Source organism: Ursus maritimus, unplaced genomic scaffold (genome assembly GCF_017311325.1).
Source record: "Ursus maritimus isolate PB19 unplaced genomic scaffold, ASM1731132v1 scaffold_10, whole genome shotgun sequence".
Classification (NCBI taxonomy): Eukaryota; Metazoa; Chordata; class Mammalia; order Carnivora; family Ursidae; genus Ursus; species Ursus maritimus.
In genome coordinates, this window is record NW_024423344.1 from 79,458,739 (window position 1) to 79,471,158 (window position 12,420).

General features: G+C 54.1%; 1 protein-coding gene across 5 annotated transcripts in view; it reads right to left on the reverse strand.

The window, feature by feature from the left end:
* Positions 1 to 12,420, reverse strand: part of RASA3 (RAS p21 protein activator 3) — a 107,928-nt gene that overhangs the window by 43,548 nt on the left and 51,960 nt on the right. For all 5 annotated transcript variants that reach the window (XM_040624974.1, XM_040624967.1, XM_040624985.1 and 2 more), the window contains 2 exons: positions 8,478 to 8,581; positions 1,385 to 1,479 (listed from right to left, as the gene is read on the reverse strand). In XM_040624974.1, the coding sequence (XP_040480908.1) occupies positions 1,385 to 1,479; positions 8,478 to 8,581 (199 nt within the window). The remainder of the gene's footprint in view (positions 1 to 1,384; positions 1,480 to 8,477; positions 8,582 to 12,420) is intronic.

Below are 12,420 nucleotides of genomic sequence, written 5' to 3' on the forward strand. Positions count from 1 at the left end.
CATCCAAGTACTAAGCAGGCCCGACCCTGCTTAGCTTCCGAGATCAGACGAGATCCGGCACGTTCAGGGTGGTATGGCCATAGCAGGAATGCCTCCTGTCACGGCGCACACGGCCCCTGCAGGAGTTGCCGTGTCTGCTGATTTCTGCAGCACATGTGGGCCCCTTGGCCGGAATCAAGTGTGAGGCACAGGACAGTATCTCTCTTTGGCTCAGCTCCTCAACCCTTCCCTCCCACTGCTTCTTTCTCCAAGTCTGTGGATGGATCCCAGAAGCCCCACGAGCTCTGCCTTCCCCCTCAGAGCTCCCCTGAGCCTGCGGGTCTACAAGGAAGCGGAGGGCAAGCAGCTAGATAGGTGTCTGGGGGCAGGGGCGCCGGGCGGGGCGGGGGAAGGCCTCACTGGCCACCTATGTCGGGGATCCTGCTGCATCAAGCACTGTCCGGTATTCACAGAGGAGGAAACTGGCTTGCTGGGGACCACTGCCGGCGCTCTGAGCCTGGCCTGCCAGATGCTATGCTGGGTCACACACCCTGGCCGTGCCCTGACAACTCACGGGACCACGCATGAAAACGCTCATGTGTCTTGACGTTGGGGCACTGTGCTGACAGGGTGCCCCACTGTGGACTCCAGATGCCAGTGTGGGGTGAGGAGCTTGGCTAGAACTACACAAGGGTCGCCCTCCCAACGGGTGTCGTCCCGGATGCCTGGCATGGGCAGTGCCCCCATCACGGGGACGGGAGGGTGGGAACTTGGCCCCACAGTCTCTCCTGCAGGGGGAAGCCCTTTCCACTGGATGGGGGGTCAGTCCCAGGTGACACATGGCCCAGGTGAGGCTGTGGAGCCCCGGGGAAGCTTCAGACGATGGGAAACTCAGTGACTGGTCACTTCTCTCCAAACCCTGTTTGCTGTGTGCAGGAGCTGGAATGCACGCAGGCCCCCCTGGCAACCAGACCTACAGCGTGAGGCTCCACGTATCACTCCCGTCCAAGCTTTACTTCTGCCTGCCCGTATTTTCTCTTTACTTCAATTATGTGTAATTATTGTCCTTTCGAATTTTATACTTTCAAGATTTTTTACTTATTTATTTGACAGACAGAGCGAGCACGAGCAGGGGGAGGGGCAGAGGGACAAGCAGACTCCACGCTGAGCAGGGAGCCCAATGTGGGACTCGATCTCAGGACCCTGAGACTGACCTGAGCCGAAGGCAGACGCTTCACCGACTGAGCCACCAGGTGCCGAATTTTATACTTTGAAAGCTATGTGACAATAACCAAAAGAAAAAACAAAGCCCACTAGCCTATGTTCGCCACAAGATGACCTGCTAACCGCCACTCCGTTAGGACCAAAGTCCCCTCCGCTCACACGGGGCCCACCAAGGCCTCACCTGCACCTCTGAGTCGGCGTCCACGTGCTGCAGCAGGAACCAAGTGTCCCTGTTGTGATACTTCGGCAAGTCCTCCTTCTGAATGGCCACCTTCCCTACAGCACAGACACAGAGGAAAAGCAGTCACGAGAGGGAAGAAATCCCCCAGAACAACTGATCCCTCTAGGGCCAGGGCCAGTTTTTTCCAGCAGTAGAATCCAGAACAGATAACGGGGTGGAGCGCTAAACGGCAACGTTTCATCCGGAAGGCCTCTCCCGAGACCTGGCTGGGGCCGCCGCCCGTTCTGCTCCTCCACACGAGGTTTTCGGAGGAGAAAAGGCTGCCTTCTGTCGAGTCCTTGGGAGCTCAGCACAGGCCATCCCGAAATAGGCCTCCTTGAGCTGGAGGCAGATGAGAACCAGCAGGTGCGGAACGAGGCCCTCCCAGAGCTGCCCGCACACAGACACTCGTGAGGAGTGACGGCTGTCATGGACCCTCTCCCGGGAGGTGTTCCGGCGAAGAAGTCAGACAGGTGCCCCACGACGGTCCTACACGAACAAACCTGACTTCACTCACCCCCAGGTGCCTGCCTCCCCACAACCTTCTCCCCCTGGGAGCCTAATCCTCTCCCCTCGTCGGGTCGCTTCTCTGCGTGTGGGCTGCCCCCCTACCCAAGTCCAGCCAGCTCTTCATGGTCCTCGTCAGGGAGGGGCCCCCGTCTGACGTAAGCTGCAGGCGCTAAGAAACTGTTCCTCTCTTCCAGTGTCACAGGCCCTGCCAGAGAACCTCAGTGGGTAGAGAGAAAGATTTCCTCCCTGACAGCTTTCAACCCCGTCCTGAGAGCTCGGCCGGCCGACCTCTGCCCTGCCCTGCGGTGAGACCTACCCATGGGGCACAGGTGGGGTCTGGAAGGCAGCACACGTACAGAAAAGCCATTCTACAGGCAGAGGGCTGGGGTCTGGGGAGTCGGGACGACTGCCGTCAGCGCCCATCTCCCTGCCAGTTGTGCCATCATTCACATCACTTCATGTTCGCAAAGGGAAGGGACCTCACCCCTCCCAGCCACAAAACAGCCTTGGGAAAGACCCTGGGATCACCCCACCAGGGCTCGGCGGCAAGGCCAGTTACTTGTGTCCCCCCTGAAGTGGATACACGTGTCAGCGCCCCCGGCGTCCATGCCACTGCCCTCCTGGACCTGTCTGGCTCAGCTCTCACCTCCGAGAGCCGTCTGGAGCCAGACTGTGTGCAGCCACAGACGGCAGGACACAGTAACGCCACTGCTCGCAGTTGGCAGGTGGGCAGGAAGGCAGGAGGCAGAGAGCAAGAGAGGCAGGTGCAGAGACACAGAGCAGGCAAAAGTCCGCAGAGGACACTCAGAGAAGTGCAGAGAGAAGCCCAAATTACAGGCCATATGGGATTTCCTCCAGCAGCACCAAGTTACAGGGCAGGACGGGTCCCTCAGGACTCCTGCTCCTTCCCTACCTGTCCTCCCCGGCCCCAACACCCGGCCTCCCCACTGCCTCTCACCTCCCCCGCACACCCCCAGCATGAGAGAAGACTGTCCTTCCTCTCCTGGCAGCTCCTGCAAACTCCATCCTTTTTGCCCCAGTGGGAATGTGGTTTTAAAGTCTCAAGGGAATAAAACCACATGAAAAAAAAATTCTAAGAATTGAATTGGGCAATATATTTCATTGAAAAAAAGAAAAAGAAATCTTCAGACTGTGATTAATTCAGCTGGATAAGAGGATTACATTTGAGATTCAAAATATGAAGTCATGGCAATGTTTTTATAAGCTTTAGCTGAAATAGGGAGGAATTGCATATCTAATGCTTATATGAATCCCACAACTTATCTATCATTACTTAGTATACAAATGTGTTCTTTTTAACCATATATATTAGTGTTTCTAAATGCTGTTCAGAGAGAATAGCTGACCTGCGAACTATAGTATCTACTCGCATGTGTCCCAATCTATCTGAGTGAGTGACATCAAAAGGCCACTAAACTGCTCTGGGCCTCACTGTCTCATCTGGGCAGAGGTGGGCTGCCTGCCTTCACACTTTAAAAAACCCATGCCTTCAGAAGAGAGAATGTGCCAAGTAGCATAACAGAGGGCAGGTGATGTGGGGAACCAGGTACAGAGGACTGGGGTGAAACCTGCAGGAAAGCCGGCTAAGGTCAGACGTAAGGAGGGACAGACAGATGCTTCCTGAGACAAGCCAGTGGGAGAGACTCTTGCTCTTAACGACTGCAGTTCAACATGGTGTCCTAGCTAGGCCTGGAGGCAAGGGAAGGACACAAGAACACACACACTGGAAAGAAAGAAAGAAAGTCTTATTCACAGAATCTGTAGGAAAATCTACAAGAAAAGCTAGAACAGGTGTGGCAGTTCCAGGACCACAGAATACAAAGTCCATACGTAAAAATCAGTTGTATTTGTGCATATAAGCAATGAGAATAAGGACTGAAATTTAAAAAAAGCCCAACAGTACCATTCACAGAATGATGTTTTGATGGCTTGTGCCTCTGGTGTGCTACCTAAAAAATCTTTGTCTACTCCATCAAAAACATAAAATACATAGGAGTAAATTTAAACACACACACACACACACACACGATGCATATGCTGGAAACATATCACAAACACTGATGAGAGAGATTTAGGAAGACCAAGCACGTGTCCTACCGGAGGGTCTAAAGACTCCATTTTGTTAAGATTTTATTTTTTATTTTTATTTTTTTTAAAGATTTTATTTATTTATTTGACAGAGATAGAGACAGCCAGCGAGAGAGGGAACACAAGCAAGGGGAGTGGGAGACGAAGAAGCAGGCTAGTAGCGGAGGAGCCTGATGTGGGGCTCGATCCCATAACGCCGGGATCACACCCTGAGCCGAAGGCAGATGCTTAACCGCTGTGCCACCCAGGCGCCCCCCATTTTGTTAAGATTTTAATTCTCCCCCAAATTAATCTATACACCTAGGCAATCTCAGTGGTTTTGGAAAATGAGAAGCTGATTAAAAAATGTAAGTGACAGGGGCGCCTGGGTAGCGTAGTCGTTGAGTGTCTGCCTTCGGCTCAGGGCGTGATCCCGGCGTTCTGGGATCAAGTCCCACGTCGGGCTCCTCCGCTATGAGCCTGCTTCTTCCTCTCCCACTCCCCTGCTGTGTTCCCTCTCTCGCTGGCTGTCTCTCTGTCACATAAATAAATAAAATCTTTGAAAAAAAAAATGTAAGCGACAATTCAAAGGGCCTAGAATAGCAAAATAAGTTTGAAAAAGAACAGAGGTGGCGTGCTCACACTGCGGACTTGAGACTGGCTAAGGCCACAGGCGCCAAGACCGTGGGTATCGGAGCAGGGAAAGGGGTACAGATCAATGGAGCAGCCTAGAGAAGCTAGAAATAGGCCCATAGACATAAAGCTGGGTGATTTTCAAGAAGACACCCAGGTAATTCAATGGAGAAAGGATAGTTTTTCAATAAACAATGCTAGCACAACTGGACATTTACAAGGAGAAAAATGAACTCTGTGTCAGATGTACAATTCACCTGAAATAAATCTAAATGTAGGAGCTAAAACCATAAGCTTTCTTGGAAAAAAAAAAAAGGAAGAAGAAGAAGAAGAAGAAAATCTCCATGACCCTGGAGCAGGCAAAGATTTCTTAGCTATGACGCCAAGAATACAAACTGTAAAAGAATTTACGCCTCATTTTTCATGGGAAAATGCAATAAAAACCACAATGAGATACTGCTACACACATATCAGGATGGCATAAATGGATTAAAAATAAAAACTGACAATTCTGAGTGCTGGGAGGCTGTGCGGCACCTGGGACTCGCGCGCGGCTGGGAAAACCCAAGATGGCGCAGTCATATGGGAGAATGGCTTGGAGGTCTCTAACAGAGGTAAACACACACAGTAGGGGAGGGAAAACCTTCCTCACCCCACTCTTGTAGGTTTTCTCGGGCTCTGAAACAGAAGAAAGATTAACAAGAGAACAACAAAGGGAACTTTATTAACACATCTCAAATACACCCGGGGGAAACTCAGCAGCAAGAACTCAAAGTTCTGTAGGATCTTAACCTAAAACAACAACAACAGAGCTTCAGAGAAGAGACAGACCAAGGAAAGGCCATTGGGCTTCCAGGGCACAAACTGCAGGAAGGGGCCAGTGGCAGACAAAGGTGGGTTATGTAGACCCCTCCAGCGTCACTTCCAGCCTAATAGGCCCTAGGGTTGTCTCAGTGATTAACTTCTGCACAAATTCATGTCCTGCTTTTTGGGCAGGCTGGAGATCTTTTCTCGTGTCTGCTTATTCTCAACTGCCTTCAGCTCAAATTAAACCTTATGCCAAAGTGTATATTCTGCGATGGCAAATTCCGCCATCTTTCAATACCTACAGACACCCCAGCAATCCGCCTCTCCGGTCTCTTTGAGAGAAATGAAAACATGTGTCAATATAAAGAATGCAGAAGAGTGTTGCTGGCAGCTTTATTCACAACCACGAAAAACTGGAAATAGCCCAAACCTCTACCCAGGGGTCAACAGCAGCACCACCCTTCTTTGCTGCACTAGGAATGCAGGGCGGGCAGCATGCTCAAGGTGGCTCCACCACAGGAGGCACAAGGTAAAAGGAACTTTTGGTGCAACAGGTAGAATGCTCCCTTCTGACCAACAGGCTTTGCAGAAGAAGGGCCTCCCCGGCCTGAGGCTGGTATCTGCCTCCCTGTTGTCCTGAGCCATGCAGAGCTGCCCTGTTCAGGTGGAAGAAACCCCAGTCACACAGTTCCATTCCCCAAAATGAGAAATGTGCCCAGGGCTAGGACAGATATAAATGGGGATGGGGAGTCCTGAACGAGTGCAGCTTTATGGGTTTACACCAAGTGGATTTTGGGTGGTGGGACATATTTGGGGCTAGAAGTGGTAGATGACAGTAGTGGAAGATGGTGGGTGGTAGAACAGAAATGGTGAATGAAGGGACAGGATGAGGGCTGGAGAATGGCAAATATTACATGATGAGTGGGGGACGTGGAAAACATATGATGGATGATGGATGGTAGATGATGGTGGAGAGTAGGTGGTGATGGTGGAGGAAGGTAGATAGTAGCCTAGTAGTGGAGGAGGGTGGATGGTAGTCTGATGGTGGAGGAGGGGGGATGGTGGTCTGATGGTGGAGGAAGGTGGATGGTGAGTGGTGATGGTGGTGGTCTGATGGTGAAGGAGGGTGAATAGTAGTCTGATGGTGGAGGAGGGTGGATGGTGGTCTGATGGTAGAGGAGAGTGGACGGTGGTGGTCTGATGGTGGAGGAGAGTGGATGGTAGTCTGATGGTGGAGGAGAGTGGATGGTGGTGGTCTGATGGTGGAGGAGAGTGGATGGAGGTCTGATAGTGGACAAGGGTGGATGGTGGTGGTCTGATGGTGGAGGAGAGTGGACGGTGGTGGTCTGATGGTGGAGGAGAGTGGATGGTGGTGGTCTGATGGTGGAGGAAGGTGGATGGTGAGTGGTCTGATGTGAAGGAGAGTGAATAGGAGTCTGATGGTGAAGGAGGGTGGATGGTGGTCTGATGGTGGAGGACAGTGGATGGTGGTGGTCTGATGGTGGAGGAGGGTGGATGGTGGTGGTCTGATGGTGAAGGAGGGTGAATTGGAGTCTGATGGTGAAGGAGGGTGGATGGTGGTCTGATGGTGGAGGAGGGTGGATGGTGGTGGTCTGATGGTGAAGGAGGGTGAATTGGAGTCTGATGGTGAAGGAGGGTGGATGGTGGTCTGATGGTGGAGGACAGTGGATGGTGGTGGTCTGATGGTGGAGGAGGGTGGATGGTTGGTGGTACATGATGGGGAGAGGGTGCTACATGGTGATGCTGGGTTTCTGCTCATGGCAGGAGATGGTATCTCGTCCTGGCCCGAGTAACTCATTCTTCACCACGTCATCCCCATCTCCCCCCACCTCACCCTCTGCCAGGACCACACCCACCATTTTCCAGCCCTGTGTATGTCCCGACACCCATCATTCACCTGGTGGTGCAAACCCATAACCAGGAGTCATCCTGGACTTCTCCCTCCCCATCAGCCTCCACATTCAACCAACAACTGCCTCTAAGTGAAGTCTGCAATGCGTGATCTAAAGCAAGGTGAAGGCTTGAGACCCTGGCTGCAGGTGTGAAAGCTGGGCTAACCCAACACAGTCACCTGGCCTGTCTGTACCAGCTCCCTCAGCTGAACATGACCTGCAGCTCAGGACTGTGAAGGTTAAGGGAGTCCTATCGTAGAGCACCCAGAACAAGCCCCTGCACCTATTAAATGCACTCAGTACATGTTTTCCTCTAACTGCAAGAATCACCCCAGGAACTGCACAGAACTACAGGGTTCCAGGTTCAGCCCCTGAGGATGTGGGTCCACCAGCATGGATGGGAGCTGGGTATCTGGGGTGTCACACGCTCCTCAGCAGCAGAGGAGAGAGGCTGAGCACGAGCTCATCACTGCAGGACTGGTCCCATGTCAGAAAACGGAGGCATGTTTAAAAGCCTTCTGGTGCTGGGAGCACGCTGTAGGAACCCCATGCAGGTGGCGGTCTGCATGGGTGCACAGTGGGGCCCACACACAGGACACTCCTGATTCACGCGGCTCTGCTGTTCCACACCTCTCCTCCCTCCCCAGGAGCACTCTACCGAAATGCTAGTGCCTCTGAGAGCACCCCAGTGCCTGAGAGCACCCCAATACCTGAGAGCACCCCAATGCCTGAGAGTGCCCAGTGCCTCTGAGAGCACCCCAGTATCATTCCAATCCCCATGAAGGACTCTCAGAGTCAGGGACAGGTACAATCTGGGGATTTCGAGGGGTGTGTCCTCTGCTCACTGGCTCCTCGGAGGAGCCCGTGGAAGCATCCAGGGCACGGGGGACTCGGGAGGCCCGTCCAGGGCACGGGGGACGCCACCACCAGGCCAGCCAGGTACCCACTGCCACCTCCCAGAGCTGCTGAGCGCAGGCCAAGAATGCTGGCAGGCACTGCTGGCTCAGAGCAGATGGCCCGGAGGAGATGCTAGCGGCTGACAGAAGGAGGCCCCGCCCAAAAGAGGCAGAGAGAATGAAGAAAACACTCATTTCAGTACCTACCTATGATGGAGTCCCTCCGGAAAACGTCTCTATCGAAAATGTAAAAGGACAGGTGCCGAAAGCTCCGAGGGATCTCACAGTAGAAGTCTTCTCCATAGAAGGGGCTGGGAAGCAAGCAGAATGGGTTCCATTAGGTGAGCTGGGCAGTGCGGCGGTGGCGCACAGAGCACCAGCCTCAGGCACACATATGGCATCGCGCTCTTATGTGTATCAGCAACATGCCACATTGCGTTTTACACGTGAGATGTGGAACTGTTGTTTGCTCACTGGGGTACAATCGTGGTCCCCGCTGTCGGTCCCAAGGCCCATCACCCTGAATGAGCAGCCCGCGGTGCCGGCGGAGAGCTCCGGGCGGTGGGAAGGAGGTCCAGTGTGTGTGTCCGGGCTGGCACCAACGCCCCAGGACCTCGACAACGCTTGGAACGTGCGGGGCAGCGGCTGGCAGGCCTCCCTTCATGCGCGTCAAACTCAGCGTGCCAGTTTCAGACCATGCTCCTCTGTCCCCAGAAGTCGGGGTGAAATCCACACCCAACACCGGGGAGAGGACCCCTGCACCCCGGCTGACCCTCCACACGGACCCTGCACATGAGCCCCTGTGCACAGAGACCCCACGTGAACTGCAAACCCCAGTCGAGGTCATTAAACAGCCCCCCAACTGCTCGGCTAGGCCGGGCTGAGTCCGCAGACGGTGGACACACGCTGGAAACGGCTGGGCACCAAAGTGGCTTCAGCTGGTTACAAGATGGTCGGCAGCTCACCGTGCGGCACGCACACCCACCGCTGCCTTGGAGTCTGATGGGATTCCGTTTGCACACAAGCTACGCGGTCAAGGCCCAAAGCAGGAAACGCAGTCAGGAAAGCTAACAGGGTATGCTGTCGGTCAGAGGAGGGACGTGCACTCCTGCTCAAGCTGGAACGACCACACAGAAGGCGGACAGCGCGGTGCCCCGTGGCGGAACCTCACCGTGTGGGACACGGATGCGTCCCCAGAACAGGGGGAGGAGGGCGGGGCGGCTCCCAGCTCCAGCCCGTTTACTTTATCAGTCCTGGGACGATCCCCCCACCACATCGGAGCGTCTCTGAAATCAGACAGCACGCCGCACTCAGCGTCAGAAAGGGCCGCTCATGCCGGCATTAGCGCTGTTCCTTGTCAGTGCCTCTCAGTCTGACTGATGCCACAGCTCCCTCGAACGGTGGTTTTCGTGGCATGATGTGGGGTCGCCCCACGTGTCTGCTTCCCACCACCTGCCCCATCAGCAAACAGTACACTCTCCCTCGACACAGGCACGTGATGTGTCCGTCAAAATTACCCAGCTGCTGAAGCACAGACACATTTCCACTCACTCTGTAGCTCGTGGTCAGCCCAGGGAGGCCCAGGGAGCCCTGGGAAGACGGAGCAAACGGACCCCTCCTGGGGCCAGAAGGAGACACCCCCCCATGAGAAAAACAGATGCAGACAGGTGCTGGGCTCCGTGCCAGCACACCAGGCTGGAGATGCACCAGCCCCTGGGGGCAGAAGGCACAGGCAGGCCTCCACCCGCTCGACAGGCTGCCTGAGTCCCACCCTAGGCTCGAGTGGCCAGGCGGGGAGAGGGAGCCGACGTTTGGGGCTGCGTGCAGCCCAGCCCAGCAGTGGCTGAGGAAGGTGGTCGGGCCTTTGAAATATGGAAAAGGCAGAGCAGTCATCAGCCCCCTCAAGCAGCAATGTGTCCACGGTACGTGGCCAGTGCAGGCCGATCTGCAGACGGGGGGGCACAGAGGGGCTGGGATCCCCGTCTCCTCCAGCCAGCAGCTGAGAGCCAGCTCGGGCGGGTGGGGACAGAGAAGACATGAACCGCCACAGAGGAGCCACGTTTGTGGGACAGCAGTGCTGAGAACCCACCTGAGCCCTTCTCTCCAGACAGCGCTGCCGCGGCCTGGAGTGTGCAGAGTGGGAAGATGAGGCAACGGTGTCCCCTTGAGGACCCAAGGTGGAAGCCGGTGTTCCAGCAGGGCCAAGGCTATTGGAGCACCAGAGTGAATAATCCAGAAGCACATGAGACAGGCAGGGGTCTGGGGTCTCAAAGAACCAGGCCATGTGAGACAGACAACAGCCAGGAAAGCAGCCACAAAGGGAAAAGCATTCTAGGTGCCAGAGAGCTGCCTACGGCAACGCAGAGTGCGCTCAACCCAGGAGCTGCCGTCGGAAATACCAGAGAGGCTGAGTGCGTTTTACTCACTGGCTCAAGACTAGAGCAGGGGGGACCCTGTTGTCCTGAGGGTCAGAAGGTGGGGAGAGCGCCGTGCCACGAAGCTGCCATCATGCAGACATCAGAACTGCCTCCCCAGGCCTCGCATGAAGTCGTACGCCCACACATTTCTGTCTGTCCAGTGGCAGGTATCTCTGGGGAAAGCCCCCGTGAACCCAGACTGTGCTCTCTTCTCTCACCAACAGTCCCACCCACTGCCCGGGACCCCATCCTGCTGGTGGGACTCCAGTCGTCTACACTCCACATGAACCAACCGTAATTCACTCACCCCAGAGAACCCTCTCCAGGGTGATGGGCCGGCCACGAGGAGACCTTTCATTCCACACCCACAAGACTGACACCAGCTGCGAGGTCATCACAGTCTCCAGATTAATCGTGTGTTACACACGGGCAGCACACGGATTCTCTTCAGCGAGACAGAACCCCATCCCAGACCCTCAGGCCTGCCACTCGGGCAAGGCTTCACCTCAGAGGCCACGGGAACACGAAGGGGGCGCCTGCACCCTGAGGAGAGAGCCAGACTGCAGGCAGCCACGTTCCACGTGACTCAAGGCAGCAGGACGCCCAGCCTTGGTGGTAAGCACGTGCTCCTGAGGGGCTGGCGGAGTCCTGACGGGTCCCGTCTGCAGGCACCAGCTCCCCACTGACTACACAAACTCACCAAGGTACCCCGGAAGACACTGCTTTCCACGGTATGTGGATTCATTAGACTCACATGTATGTTCTTAGAATTTCCCTGTGCTTCTTTACTCCTTTATGCTCTCAATTGTTTGCTTTGAAAAAAGGAATATTCACGGATAAGAATGCTTCCTATAACTTTTAACTAGAAATAATGATAATAAGCATGAGGCTGTGGAGAAGTCGGAGCCTGCAGGAAGGCACACCGGAACTGCGGCAGCTCCTCGAAAGGGCGCGACAAAGCCCACTCCCAGACGTGCAGCCCAGAGCAGTGGGAAAACACACCCACACAAACACTTGTGCATGCGAGTTTATGGCAGTGCTCACAACAGCCAAACAGCGGAAACAACCCAAACGTCCACCGGCAGGGGAACGGGTGAACCAAGTGTGGTCCGTCCACACCGCGGAACATCATGAGGCACCGAGAGCAGCGAAGCTCGGACACCTGCTACCCGCAGACGACCCTGAAATCATGACGCTAGGGAGAGAAGCCACAAAAGGCCACACACTGTTCATGAAATGCCCCAAACGGGCAAATCTGTAGGACAGAAAGTGGGCCAAGGCCGCAAGAAACGGGTTGTGAAGGGACACAAAAATACTCCAAAATTGATGGATACAAGTCCAAATATACTGAAAGCCACAGAATTGTACATTTAAGGAGGGCAGTTATGTGGTATGTGAATTATATCTCAATAAAGCCATTTTTTAAAAACCAAAATTTTAAAAATACATGAAGATGTCAGAAAGTGAAAACCAGAATTAACATTATAGGGTATATCCTAGATTTTTTTCTCTGAAGATCTATGAACATAGAACAGAAATAGATACGATGGAAACACATATTTTTACAATAAAAGTAGGATTACATTGTCTACCCTGATGCACAGTTCACCCTTTCCTTTATATCACGCCACAGACCGCTTTCCAACTAAGTACGTAATACGTTTGTTGCCAAACAGCCCTGAGGACTGAGGGAGCATATCTGCGGGACTCTCGCCCGACCCGAGCCCGACGGG